Consider the following 14,962-nt stretch of genomic DNA (forward strand, 5'->3'; position numbering starts at 1 on the left):
ACAACGGGTCCATGTAGACTCCAGGCCCATTGACATGCTGCACAGCTGCATATACTAAACAGAAGCTCAAGTTCCATTTTATTTTTACATCATCCTGCAACACCCAAGGGAGATATTGCCAACACAACCCCCGCCTCAGGGAGCCAGGTTAATATTATTTGGTCAGTAACGCCATGTCAGGTTTTATACAACAAAAATTACAGACATTCCATCACACAGGCTTAACAGTTCATGCCCCATAATACATCACTTGAAAATCCGTCCTGCTTTTGGTCACCTTTACATCATGGTTCGTTCAGTGGACCTGTGCCTAGGCTAAAACTAACACAAGGATCCTGGAGCAAAAGCCCCAGAGAAGAAGCAAGGCCTCGTAATACTGCTACAACCACCACAACCACCTCACATTACAATACACTAGTGATGCGGTACACATGACATATGTTACATCATCTGCAAAAGAACGTCACTGAAGCTGCTAGTGACTGAAGCCACAGGGGGCATCATGGCAATGATGCTGGCAAAATCAAGCCGCAGCATGCTGTCCCTGCTTCAAGCGCAGCCGTCATGACTCATGAGTGTCTCCTCCATAAATACAACAGTCGGTCCATTTCCAACGTGCGTCACTTAGCGGGTACTCCTATCGCCGTTTGTATACAAACCATCTGTGCTGTGCGCCTCCATCTCCGCGAGCATCACAGACTTTGCCCGCTGGTACCTGTTCCGTTTTGCTGAGATTGCCGATATTGCTGCGCACGTGAATTGAACAAGTTAAATGCCTTGCCTTCACACAAGTCCCGGATGTATATTAGCAAAGATAGTCAATTGGATTACAAGCTCAGAAAACTAGTTCAGGAATTATGCCGCTCCATTGTGTTGACTAGTTCAGGAAAAACCAATTGACTGAGACACTACAGTAGTGACTTGTGTTTACTGGTTCAGGAATAACCAAGGCCACATAGTTTGAATAACTGAGACATTACAGCTGGGAAGGTAAATCGGTTAGATTGAACAGAGGAATTTACGCCTAACACTTTTTTGAACCTTGAAAATTGTGACATGAAGCTAAAATAAATTTGTTAGCATGATATAACATCACACTGATGGTCGTTTGAGTAACTTAATCATATATGAAGCTGGCTGAGTATGAAGGCAAAAGTGTTAAATGAAGTACTTACAAGTCAAATCTTGAGGGAACTCAAAATCGTAGTCATAAGGTCCCCGTCTTATGCACACTATGTAGACCACTATAAGTATGACAAGCAGAAGAAGTCCAAACGAGGCTCCAAGTGCAATTTTGCCGGTTTTGTTCAAGCCTCCTTTCTCCCAGAACAATGCGCATGCAGGTAGAGTAGGCACTCCACACAGGCCTTTGTTACCTGAGAGACTGTCAACAGAATGCATGCTTGTAAACCCCAAGATAATCTATCCAGTATTAAATATCTATATGCTTGCAATTTGCGTATCTAAATCTCCCTGTTGGTTGCCAGTATTATAGTATTTTTCAAATTAGAGCATGCAATTTAGCTAACACAATGTCCCAAACAACAGCTTCATCTGTTGAGTTGCATCTTGCATGCAACCGATTCACCTATAGGCTTGCACACCAAAAAAATTTCTACCTGACGAGGAATGATGACGAATGTACTCTGACCTATACTAAGTGAAGTTTTGTGTGATGAAAATAGTTAAGATATCTTACTCTATCACACCACCATGCACGCCAACTGAATAAAGTATTTCTGGAACTTGCCCATCAAGTTGATTGCTGTTTAGCAAACTGCACAAGAGGTAGTATCTAGTAAGTCAGTATTGCTGAACAAAGTGAACACAACTGTAAAACAATGTGCTTACACAGTCTGTAATTTGGATGAACCTATGGTGCCAGGAATACTCCCAGTAAACTGGTTCGAGGACAGATCCCTAAGAAATAAACAGATCAACTGCTCAAAATGACTGCAAATTATTAGGGAACAAAGTCTTGCAGAAGCATTACAACTACAGGAAACGAAAAACACAAGAAAGTAGAAGCTTTAGACTTAAACTTTGCACATGGTATAAAAACTATTGTACTCACAGTGTTGCAAGTGAAGGTTGGCCTAAACCCGGCGGTAAGCTTCCAGTCAAGGAATTAGAGCTCATGTTCCTGGCCAGGCAGAAGGTAACATTTATTTACATTAAAAAGGAGAGATCAGGAACTGCATAACATGGAAGTAAGATAACCCACATTTTTACAACTTTGAATCGCAGTGCGGCGTGCGAATACGGTTTCAGTTGCGTGACAAAGTTCACGTCAAAATCGTGCATGTTGCGATTGTGAGCCTGGTGACCAGCGCTTTGTAATAGTGTTGTTTCATACATGCTACTCAAAGTGGCTGATCGTTTTGGCAGGTGCTATGTTTTTTTGTTTTTCTTTGTTTTTTACCTTTTTTCTTTATTTTTGGCTGTGTGCATCCTTGATGTCTCGATCAGTTCTTGATATCTCGGTGTTGCAGAGGCTGGATGTAATTGATATCTTATTGATATTAATATATTTCCTTTATCGAAAAAAAAGTGTTCATAGAATTTATGAGCACATATAAATATGGAAAGGAAAACAGTATGAATTTGATATGACACCGTAAATCTAGGACAAGGTCAATTTAGCAGGTTCAGGAGATAATGGCATGATGCAACTAATATCATCCATAGTGTAACATTCTACAGTCATTTCAGAGATGAATCTACATCATTTCAAAGCAAATGATGAATAAATGATACAAATAAAAAATACTATATCTGAGGAACGTCTGCTGACGACAACATGATAGATACAAGGAACAACTTTCCCAGAACTCCTATTTTATAGAGCTCTCCTATTGTATCTACATGCTAAAACACGTCTAGATACATGCATATACAAGTTCAAGCACCCCGTTTAGTCATTTGGTGTTCATGAATCAAAGTTTAAGCTAAGAAATTGGTGTACACGAGTCAAATCAGCAAAGTGCAATTTATGAGAGAAGCTGGTGTTCAGAGCTCACATCCCGTAAGAAGGTTCTAGAACGTTGGAGACCAAAACAAGTGTTAAGCGATATAAGGGCCCAACTTGTCTGTCTCTGCATTGGCGTTAATGAAATCTAGTACACTGTTTAGTTAGTTTAGGCATGGATGAATTACACACTGTTGGCATGCTGTAGTTCGGTGAGATGTTCTGATGACCACACGCAAATAACCCAGCTTTTTTATTAGAAAGTTGGTGAAGTTTTATTAGAAAGTTTGTGAAGTCTCACAGAAAGGAAAGAAACACACTGGGATTATCAGCTGACAGATATAGTCCTGAAGGAAAGACTACTACCTTCAACCCCTCTTTGGAAAAGGAAAAATCTAGATAGTCTGAATTTGAGATTAAAATGACTGCAAGGACCACAGATTCTCAATCAGTGAAAACAGTTGAAGACATATTAAACCTAATGCTGTAGATGACTAGACTAATCGGAATGGCAACATGGACGCCTTTAAGAGATCCATTTTTTGTCATAGAACATCGTACAAGAAGCTCCTGAACTCGATGAACTGGCTAGCCCATGTTTTGCTGAACCATTGTAGGCCTACTGTGACTTCTGGGTGACACGTGCGGTTGGAAAAGCCATTCAGCTCATTCCAGATGCATGTTATCATGCCTGTACAGGTCAAGGCTTGCTATTCATAGTGCTGTACCACTCCTTCACATACTTCCATTACATATCCATGTGCAGTTGTGGTCCTAATTTGACTTTAATACCTACCAACCATATATTTTCACATTAAAGTTTCAAATGCCGTTTATTTCCAAGTGACACCTGTACAGCAATCTCCATTCGTTGATTCATATTATTTAACAGCAATACGAAAGAGAAAAGACTATTTTTGAGCTACAAAACCTACTGTCGCTACCTAGTACCTACTACAACTGAGTTTGTGTGCCATAAATGGACAATTTGACCAGAACTTCACAAATTTAATCTCTCCAATTAGACAAAAACATGACAGTAAAAAACATTATTTTCCATGCCTTCTATTATATAGAGCTCTCATCTCCTGCTTCTTGGCAATAAGCAAACTAAGGGAAACAACACAACTCCCCATAATGGTTCTAGAGGAAAGCAACAGAAACTATATACAAGTTGGAGCATCATTTTTGGTCATTTGGTTTTCAATTGTTCATATATCAAAAGTTCAGGTTAAGAAATAATACTCCTACTGATATTCAGTATGCATGTCATGAGAGCATCTGGTGTTGCAGTTCAAATTCCCTACTGATATTCCAGAATGTTCATGGAAGAAGCTAGCGACCTACCTAAGGAGTCGGTTTGCCCACATTAGTATTCAGAAAACCTTGTAGGCTCGTTAATTTGGGGCATGGATGAAATACAGATGTATTGGAGTTGCTTTTTAATCAACACGAAGATAACCTAGTTTCTAGCTAGAATGTCTTGCAGAAAGGAAAGCGACCCTCCTGGTCCGAAAAGAAAAGTGTACACCTGACCCTTCACCCCTCTTTCAAATAATATTGTAGATGAGATGTGAATTTAAAATTAAATACATGATAAAACTAGTGCTGTAAGCAACTACTCCCTCTGTCTATAAAAGAATGTCAGAGATTTGTTTAAATTCGGATGTATCTATACACTAAAGAGTGTCTAGATACATCTAAATTTAGACAAACTTATGACATCCATTTATGGACAAAGGTAGTATATTAATCTGAATGGGATAATAGAGATCCAACATATTCAATTTTTGTGACCATCCTACAGGAAGTTACTTTTTCTAACATGAAGACGGTGAGGGAGAGCTCTACCTGGAGGCTTTATTTTATTAAACCAACAAGTACATACAAAACAGGCCTAGAAAAATCTGGCAAGGCTGGAAATTGTTAGCCCATTTTTTCTATGAAAGATTGCCTTCTGTAGGGATGGTTGACCAGTGGGGTTGGGAAAGCTACATTGCTGATTCCAGATGCACGATATCATATCTCTCCAGGTCAAGGATTGTGATTCATAGTGCTCTGCCACTCCTTGACATACTTCCATTACATACACAAGTGCAGTTAGTCCTATTTTGACTTTGGGGCATTCCAATAATATGTTTCAGATTGAAGTTTTGGGATTTCATTTACAGTATTTCCAGATGACACGCTGTACTGTGTAACATACATACATTTATCACGTGAAAGTGGGCTATTTGGTTGATTTTTATCTGCAATAAACTAGCCTAGCAGCAGCAAGTGGTACAGCACGCCTAGATGCACAGCAGCGCTAATCGAACCACGCAAAGCAGAGAAAAATGGCAGGGGCAGCAGGGAGTTCGCGGCATGGTCTGGTCGCGTGAGCTCAGCTTGAGGTCGGGGGAATCTGAGCTGGAGGCGGCGACAGATCTGGGAGGTCCAGCCTGAGCGGGCATCAGGTAGCGCGGCCGGTGACGATTTGAGGTCGGGGACATGGTTTTAGGGGGCAGGGATTCCCGTTCCTACCGCCGTAGGAGTGCAGCAGCGCCGGTCTCCGTAGATCGACTTGGTGGTGCTCCGTCGGGTGCGATGGCGAGATTCTTCTGATCTGCTCTGTTTGCTCGCTCGGGGAGACAAAAGAAATAGAGCTGAACCGGTACGAGGGCATTTCTGCTGTTGTATGTGATTTGGTGGGAGGGTATTCCAGTAAAAAACAAAGATTGGAGCCGCTGCCGCTGAAAGAAGCACCGAAATCGTAGCTTCTCGTTCGTAGTGTAATTTTTGGAAGCGCTCCACTGAAGCCGCTGCGTGGAGCTAGGCAAAAAAGTGGTGTTTGTTTGGGCTCCAGCTTCCATAGTCCAGAAGCTGTTGGAGCAGCTGGGAGGAGGCCAAACAAACACACCCTTAGGCTGGTGCCAATGCCTCACCTCACTCTCACCCGCCACGTCAGCTTTTTCCCTCACTCTCACCCCACTCTCACCCCACGGTGCCAATGCACGGGCTATAGTGCCATCTCTCACTTCTCTCTCCTCCACATCACCATTTCTTTTTCACATTAAGTTATTTCACTCGAATTTTTGTAGACATTCAAAATAATGCAAGAAAATTATTCAACTAAAAATGTTACCGATTACATAAGAATTAATAAAAATACAAATTATGTTTCTTGTTTTTCTAAATAGCCTATATGACAAGTGTGTACTTGTGTTTGTATTTTGAACTGAAAGAGTAAAAAAAGGAAAGAAAATAAAAGAAGGAAAGAAAATAAAATAAAAACTGACATTTAAAGAATAAAAGAATGAAAGAAAAAAAGAAAAAAAAACCGACCAGGTCGTCTTCTTCTACCTCTCGCCCGCGTCGCCCCGCCTCTCGCCCCTCCTCTCGCCCGCGTCGCCATCGCGCCGCCCCGCCTCTCGCCCCTCTCCCGCCTCGCTCTCGCCGCCAACGCGGGCGGCAGCCGGGCGGGAGCGGGCGATAGCGCCGGGCGCCCCCGCCGGCGCCCCTCCCTCTCATCTCGCCCGCCTCCCGCCCCTCTCTCGCCCCATCGCCGCCGTTAACGCCCCCGCTACCGCCCGCAATGGCACCAGCCTTAGCAGGTTCAGGAGATAATGGCATGATGCAACTAATATCATCCATAGTGTAAACATTCTACAGTCATTTCAGAGATGAATCTACATCATTTCAAAGCAAATGATGAATAAATGATACAAATAAAAAATACTATATCTGAGGAATGTCTGCTGACGACAACATGATAGATACAAGGAACAACTTTCCCAGAACTCCTATTTTATAGAGCTCTCCTACTAGGAGGAGATACCCAACTTGCCATAATGATTCTGGAGGAAACAACTACTCCGTCTCAACTTTGTCTAAATTTGCATGTATCTACACGCTAAAACACGTCTAGATACATGCATATACAAGTTCAAGCATCCCGTTTAGTCATTTGGTGTTCATGAATCAAAGTTTAAGCTAAGAAATAAGACCTCATTTGCTACACGAGTCAAATCAGCAAAGTGTAATTTATGAGAGAAGCTGGTGTTCAGAGCTCACATCCCGTAAGAAGGTTCTAGAATGTTGGAGACCAAAACAAGTGTTAAGCGTCTAAGCCATATAAGGGCCCAACTTGTCTGTCTCTGCATTTGGCGTTACTAAAATCTAGTAGACTGTTTAGTTAGTCTTGGCATGGATGAATTACACACTGTTGGCATGCTGTAGTCAGTGAGATGTTCTCATGACCACACGCAATTAACCCAGATTTTTTATTAGAAAGTTGGTGAAGTTTTATTAGAAAGTTGGTGAAGTCTCACACAAAGGAAAGCAACACCCTGGGATTATCAGCTGACAGATATAGTCCTGAAGGAAAGATTACTACCTTCAACCCCTCTTTGGAAAAAGAAAAATGACTGCAAGGACCACAGATCCTCAATCAGTGAAAACAGTTCAAGACATGTTAAACCTAATGATGTAGATGACTAGACTAATCGGAATGGCAACATGGACGCCTTTAAGAGATTCATTTTTTGTCACACAACCTCGTACGCGAAGCTCCTGAACTCGATGAACTGGCTAGCCCATGTTTTGTTGAACCATTGTAGGCCTACTGTGACCTGTGGGTGACACGTGCGGTTGGAAAAGCCATTCAGCTCATTCCAGATGCATGTTATCATGCCTGTACAGGTCAGGGCTTGGTATTCATAGTGCTGTACCACTCCTTCACATACTTCCATTACATATCCATGTGCAGTTGTGGTCCTAATTTGACTTTAATACCTACCAATCCTATATTTTCACATTAAAGTTTCAAATGCTGTTTATTTCCAAGCGACACCTGTACAGCAATCTCCATTCGTTGATTCATATTATTTAACAGCAATACGAGTTAGAAAAGACTATCTTTGAGGTACAAAACTACTGTCACTACCTAGTACCTACTACAACTGGGTTTGTGTGCATGCATGGAGAATTTGACCAGAACTTCCCAAATTTAATCTCACCAATTAGACGAAAACATGGCAGTAAAAAAACATTATTTCCCGTGCCTTCTAATATATAGAGCTCTCATATCCTGCTTCTTGGCAATAAGCAAACTAAGGGAAACAACACAACTCCCCATAATGGTTCTAGAGGAAAGCAACAGAAACTATATACAAGTTGGAACATCATTTTTGGTCATTTGGTTTTCAATTGTTCATATATCAAAAGTTGAGGTTAAGAAATAATACTCCTACTGATATTCAGTATGCATTTCATGAGAGCATCTGATGTTGCAGTTCAAATTCCCTACTGATATTCCAGAATTGTTCATGGCAGAAGCTAGTGTTAAGCGACCTACCTAAGGAGTCGGTTTGTCCACATTAGTATTCAGAAAACCTTGTAGGCTCATTAATTTGGGGCATGGACGAAATACAGATGTAATGGAGTTGCTTTTTAATCAACACGGAGATAACCTAGTTTCTAACTAGAATGTCTAGAGATCCAACAGATTCATTTTGTGTGAACATCCTACAGGAAGTTACTTTTTCTAACATAAAGACGGTGAGGGAGAGCTCTACCTGGAGGCTTTATTTTATTAAACCAACATGTACATACAAAACAGGCCTAGAAAAATCTGGCAAGGCTGGAAATTGTTAGCCCACTTTTTATATGAAAGATTGGCTTTCTGTAGGGGTGGTTGACTGGTGGGGTTGGGAAAGCTACTTTGCTGATTCCAGATGCATGCTATCATACCTGTCCAGGTCAAGGATTGCGATTCATAGTGCTCTGCCACTCCTTGACATACTTCCATTACATACCCATGTGCAGTTAGTCCTATTTTGACTTTCGGGCATTCCAATAATATGTTTCAGATTGAAGTTTTGAGATTTCATTTACAGTATTTCCAGATGACACGCTGTACTGTTTTTCTCTCTCGCTTTGGATTTGCACTGCTTCTTGCTTTAGTTTGTAGAAAGAAAATAATCAAGGTAAGTTACTTATTTATGTCTCAGATACCATGACAAAGGTCAACCAGATTATTTTTAGAAACACCAAGTACAAGGTCAACCAGTTGTCTATAATACTAGAAGATTATAAATTTCAAAGTAACCGTTCATGTGCTCCCATAAAGCTAACGCAAGCATGAAACTAATAGAACCACTGATATACGAAAACTCTAAATACCAAAGTTGACCTGGATCAAGTTGAAATCAACTTAAGTGTGTGCAATGATACTTACAAGCTTACCAAGTCTGTAAGATGACTTATTTCATCTGCGATGAAACCTTTCAGGCCTTGACTTCCAAGATCCCTGCCAAGTGAATCAATTAAAGTACGAGTTAATGACAGCAACCATTTCAACTTTTCACAAGCATCCACTGTACAATTTATTTGTGAATTCTACTGAATCATAGTTCCACTGTGAAGTTTCATGCGAGTCCACATAATGACACTGCCACAGACGAATTATTATCATGCAGGACAATACACTTTTAACTACTAGCACTAAAATTAGAACAATAAAAGGACCAGTGGCTCAAAGTAAAAACTACAATGAAGACAAAAACTTGTGAACGTAATTCAAATTTTGCAGTCCAGTTTTCCGGTGCAAATCAGATTGGTTGAATAGCAGAGCAGGAATCACTGAGGTGCATAGGTTTGCTGCTAGCTCTGTGTGACTGCTACCAACATCTCTCCATGTCACCAAATCAGAAAAATACCGCAATCAAACAGAGAATGGCTAAGAATAGCATTGGGATATCGAAAGTGCACTCACAGCTGGGTGATCACAAGGCCCTTGTCGCCGTGATGGCAAGTGACTCCCTCCCACGCATCCCACGTCCTCGGCGCGCAAGGATCCCCGTTCCACCCCATCCTTGCTGGGATTTTCAGCGAATCCTTGAGCGCCTTCATCGCAGCCGCTGCACGAAACAAACGCGGCAGGCTCAGCGAATGTACATGCTGGTTTCTGCTGATGGAAATTGGAGGACTTGAGAAAAACAATTACTACCTTGGTTGGGCACGGTCCTGGTCTCGAGCGGCACCATGGCGTAGTTCTCGAGCCCGCACAGGATGGGCCGCCCCACGACCGGCACGAGCCTGACGCTCATGGTGCTGCTGGTGAGGTTCTCCACAACATGCGTCCACTTGAACGCGGTGAACCCGCCGACCTGCTTGAAGATGTCGATCCGGGTGACGTTCCTGCCCGCGAGCATTACGTCGAACACCCTCTGCCCGGCGGCACCGACGGCGGCGTCCACCTCCGCGAAGTGCAGCCAGAGCATGTAGGAGAGCCGGGTGTCGACGGGCATGAGGTACTCGATCTCGGCGCTGGAGGGGTCGCCGGCCGTGGTGACGGCGGACGCGTACATCTTGGCGGGGAAGTAGTTGGGCGGCTGGTCGGCGCCGAAGATCTTGCGCCCGCCGGCGGTGACGGCGTCGTAGGTCAGAGCGTCGTTGCGGAAGTCGGTGCCCGCCTGCCAGACGCGCGAGAAGGCGTCGCGGTCGTCGGTGAAGCCGGGCCCGAAGAGGCCGTTGCCGCAGGTGAGGCGGCCGTAGTTGACGAGCACGACCCCGGCGCCCGTGGCGGCCCCGTCGTAGGCCAGCGGGTGCACCGGCGCCACCTCGATGGAGCCGACGGCGGGCGCGTCGGTGGAGAGGGAGTAGAAGCAGACGTCGGTGGTGGAGGAGTTGGAGGGGGTGGAGTGGGCGGGGAAGATGAGGTCGGAGTAGGCCCCGTACCGCGCGGCGGTCTCCGGCCAGGGGGAGCGGAAGGAGAGGACGAGCGTGGCGGCGGCCGAGACGTCGAAGGAGGGGGACCGGAGCTTGGAGTCGTAGTTGTCGTAGACGGAGAAGACGCGCAGGTAGTAGCGGCCGGGGGGCAGGGGCAGGGAGTAGCAGGAGGACTTGCCGGCGGAGGAGGGCGGGAAGAAGCGCAGCGTCCGCTCCTGCGGGCTCGGGAAGCGGTGCGGCTCGGCCACCATCCCCGCCGCGCCGCCGGGGGAGAAGTAGCGGTCGGCGAGCCAGGGCCGGCCGAAGTTCGAGGTGAAGTCCGCCGCGCCGCCGCAGTCGATGTTGTAGCTGTGGTTCGCCTGCGCTGCACGGGCGGTGGGGCGTGGGGAGGGAGCGTCAGCGTGTGGACAAAGGTGTTAACTTGCGAGCTGAATTTGAGCGCGAGCTTACCGCCGGAGAGGAAGGGGTCGTCGGAGGCGCGCGCAGCGACGGCGGCGAGGAGCACGAGGAGGAGGAGCTGCATTGCCGCTCCGGTTGACGGAGGAGCGGCGCGCCTCGCCGGAGAATTTGGGTTGGACGGAGCTGGGAGTGGTGGAGACGTGGTGGTGGAAAGGAAAGGGAGCAGACCAAGACCAAGACGATGTGCTGCTGGATCTGGCCGCGCTGGACGATCGGACGGTCAGGGAAGCGTGGCCCGTTCTGGTCTGCGCCGTCGCACCGTCCGATCGGTGATGCGCTTTTGCTTTTTCACTGTAGTGAACAAAAAAGTTCAATGGAAAACGGTGGTGATTCGCCTCGCATTCACTCGGCCGTACCACCACCTACCTACTCACAGTCACGGGCCAAGCTATCCATCCTTCATGTGAACTAGCAGAGGATAAGAGCATCTCTGCTGCTGCCTCAAAGTCATTCCCCAAAATGATTCGTGCGCACGGACAAAAAGCGTTCCACCCGCGTCCCCCAAAGCTCCTTTTTTGTCCGGCGCGCTTCATTCAGTATCCGGCGCTTCGAGCCCGTCCCCGTCCCCACAGTGGGACGCACCGGGACGCCGGACACAACGAAAAGCGAGGAGTGGCGGGGCCGACTCGTCGCCGCACAATAAATTTTTAACCCAACCGTCGCCACCTCGCGACGAAAGTTAATTGTGGTGCGGTTCCCCGCAGCCGACGTTAGCCGACGACAGGTAGCGCCTCGAACCGACGCGTCTGTCGCGCCTAGCTCGCGTGCCGGCGCACGCGCGCCACCGCTCCCCGCCTCTCCTCCGCCTATAAAAGGGCCGCATCTCATCGTCCTCTCACACACAAACCCTAGCGCCTCTCTCTCAAACCCTAGCCGCACCATCTCAACAAGACTCGACGCTATGTCCCAGAGAGGCGAGGCCGACCTCGCGGTCGTGGTCGTGGTCGCGGTCGCGGCCGCGGCAGAGCTGAACACTCGCCGTCGCCCTCCACGCCGCCGGCTTCATCATCGTTGGAGATGGACGTGGAGTCGGCCAGCCAGTTCGAGTTCGTCCTCGCCCTCAAGGGCGACCTGTAGGATGACGTTGCATAGAAAACAAAAAATTTCCTACGGCGAACACGCAATCCAAGCCAAGATGCAATCTATAAGACGGTAGCAACGAGGGGGTATCGAGTCTCACCCTTGAAGAGATTCCAAAGCCTACAAGATGAGGCTCTTGTTGCTGCGGTAGACGATCACTTGCCGCTTGCAAAAGCGCGTAGAAGATCTTGATCACGATCGGTTCCTTGCTACGAACGGGCAAGACCTCCGTACTCGGTCACACGTTCGGTTGTTGATGAAGACGACTTCCACCTCCTGCCCAGCGGGCAGCGGAAGTAGTAGCTCCTTCTTGAATCCGACAAAGACGACGGCGTGGTGTCGGTGGCGGTGATGAAGTCCGGCGGAGCTTCGCTAAGCTACGCGGGCTATATGGAGGAGAGGGGGCGGCTAGGGTTTGGGAGGGTGGCCGGCCACTTCAAGGGGGCGGCCAGCTTGTGGTCTTGGGGTGGCCGGCCCTCCCTTGGCCCCTCATTATATAGGTGGATCCCCAAGTGTTGGTGTCCAAGTCTTCGAATAAGACCCGAACCAAAACCTTCCATAAGAGGGGAAACCTAGCCCAACTAGGACTCCCACCAAAAGGTGGGATTTCCACATCCCATGTGGGGTGGCCGGCCTCTAAGGGGAGTCCACTTGGGACTCCTCCCCACCTAGGGCTGGCCGGCCATGGAGGTGGAGTCCCATGTGGACTCCACCTTCCTTGATGGTTTCTTCCGAACTTTTCTAGAACCTTCTAGAACCTTCCATAGAACCTTCCGCGACATTTTAATTCACATAAAATGACATCCTATATATGAATCTTATTCTCCGGACCATTCCTAACTCCTCGTGATGTCCGGGATCTTATCCGGGACTCCGAACAAATATTCGAACTCCATTCCATATTCAAGTACTACCATTTCAACATCCAACTTTAAGTGTGTCACCCTACGGTTCGTGAACTATGCGGACATGGTTGAGTACTCACTCCGACCAATAACCAATAGCGGGATCTGGAGATCCATAATGGCTCCCACATATTCAACGATGACTTTAGTGATCGAATGAACCATTTACATATAATACCAATTCCCTTTGTCTCGCGATATTTTACTTGTCCGAGGTTTGATCTTCGGTATCACTCTATACCTTGTTCAACCTCGTCTCCTGACAAGTACTCTTTACTCGTACCGTGGTATGTGGTCTCTTATGAACTCATTCATATGCTTGCAAGACATTAGATGACATTCCACCGAGAGGGCCCAGAGTATATCTATCCGTCATCGGGATGGACAAATCCCACTGTTGATCCATATGCCTCAACTCATACTTTCCGGATACTTAATCCCACCTTTATAGCCACCCATTTACGCAGTGGTGTTTGGTGTAATCAAAGTACCTTTCCGGTATAAGTGATTTACATGATCTCATGGTCATAAGGACTAGGTAACTATGTATCGAAAGCTTATAGCAAATAACTTAATGACGAGATCTTATGCTACGCTTAATTGGGTGTGTCCATTACATCATTCATACAATGACATAACCTTGTTATTAATAACATCCAATGTTCATGATTATGAAACTAATCATCCATTAATCAACAAGCTAGTTTAAGAGGCATACTAGGGACTTCTTGTTTGTCTACATATCACACATGTACTAATGTTTCAGTTAATACAATTATAGCATGATATATAAACATTTATCATAAACATAAAGATATAAATAATAACCACTTTATTATTGCCTCTAGGGCATATCTCCTTCACGACCCGCACGGCATCCAGAGGCTGCCAGACTCCTTCGCCGACTACGTCGCCGGCGACGATCGCCCGCGCACGATGCATCTGCGGGAGGCTGCGTGCGGCTACTACCGGTGGATCGTCGACGTGATCTACGACGCACGCGGCAAGATGTACCTCAACATCGGCTGGGAGAAGTTCGCGCGGCACCACGGCCTCCAAGCCGGCTTCATCCTCCAGTTCTCCTACTTCGGCGACAGGGACATGAGCGTCAAGGTCTTCGACGAGACGCGGTGCCGCCGGGACTACCAAGGCGATAGCACCGACGAGGATGACGACTAGTGTTGTTTCTTCGCAGCGAATACGTGCACGGAGGTTTCTGCCTGTTCGCCTCATCGGTAGAACCAACAAGGGCACCATCCTCCCGCTGGATTTTCCAGTTTAGGTGACTGGGTGTGCCCTCGAGTGTTCTTTCTTAGCAGCGAACACACGAAACCTTCGATGCATGGCCTAGTTAGGTTTAGTTTCTTTGCAAAATTTTATATTTGTGTCCACGACGGTTCAAACTATGTATTAGTTTGTGGAAACTAAACCTCCCAATTATGTTTTCGTGTAAACCACGTTTCAAATTATGTATTAGTTTGTGGAAATTGAAATAAAAAAGCCAAAAAAAAGTATTTTAAATGTTTGGGGGAGGCGTTTGGGGGACGCGGCTGGGGAGCGACGTCCCCAAAGGCGGCACGAACGAAACACGTCCCCCAAACGCTCAATCCGGCGCGGTTTGGGGGACGCTTTGGGGGACGCGACTGGAGATGCTCTAAAATGGCCAACTAATAATTTGAGAAAAAATGCGTGGCCAGCTGAACCGATCCCTAAAAACTAGCACACGATTCAGACAAATTTCAGAGGATTTAGTACGATTCGGACACAGTTCGTAGGATTTATCTAAACATAAACGAAATTTAACCTAAACATACTTCAAACTTAAACTAAGCTAAACTTG

The 14,962-nt window shown here is 46.2% G+C and overlaps 1 protein-coding gene across 1 annotated transcript; it reads right to left on the reverse strand.

Moving 5' to 3' along the window:
- Positions 1 to 221: 221 nt before the first annotated feature.
- LOC127325835 (receptor-like protein 4) lies at positions 222 to 11,400 on the reverse strand. The gene is made up of 9 exons (XM_051352659.2): positions 11,129 to 11,400; positions 9,957 to 11,042; positions 9,723 to 9,867; positions 9,186 to 9,257; positions 2,075 to 2,143; positions 1,852 to 1,920; positions 1,700 to 1,777; positions 1,176 to 1,384; positions 222 to 746 (listed from the first exon to the last, which is right to left on the reverse strand). The coding sequence occupies exons 1-9, from the start codon at positions 11,199 to 11,201 to the stop codon at positions 625 to 627; spliced, it is 1,923 nt and encodes a 640-aa protein (XP_051208619.1). The 5' UTR covers positions 11,202 to 11,400; the 3' UTR covers positions 222 to 624.
- Between the last annotated feature and the right edge of the window lie 3,562 nt (positions 11,401 to 14,962).

Source organism: Lolium perenne, chromosome 3, assembly GCF_019359855.2.
Source record: "Lolium perenne isolate Kyuss_39 chromosome 3, Kyuss_2.0, whole genome shotgun sequence".
In the NCBI taxonomy this organism is placed as follows: Eukaryota; Viridiplantae; Streptophyta; class Magnoliopsida; order Poales; family Poaceae; genus Lolium; species Lolium perenne.

Coding starts and splice junctions, on each gene's coding strand:
- LOC127325835 (XM_051352659.2), bottom strand. CDS start 11,201: ATGCAGCTCCTCCTCCTCGTGCTCCTCGCCGCCGTCGCTGCGCGCGCC. Junction 1,921..2,074: donor CAACCTTCACTTGCAACACT/GTGAGTACAATA, acceptor TTTATTTCTTAG/GGATCTGTCCTCGAACCAGT. Junction 1,778..1,851: donor TCATCCAAATTACAGACTGT/GTAAGCACATTG, acceptor CCTCTTGTGCAG/TTTGCTAAACAGCAATCAAC.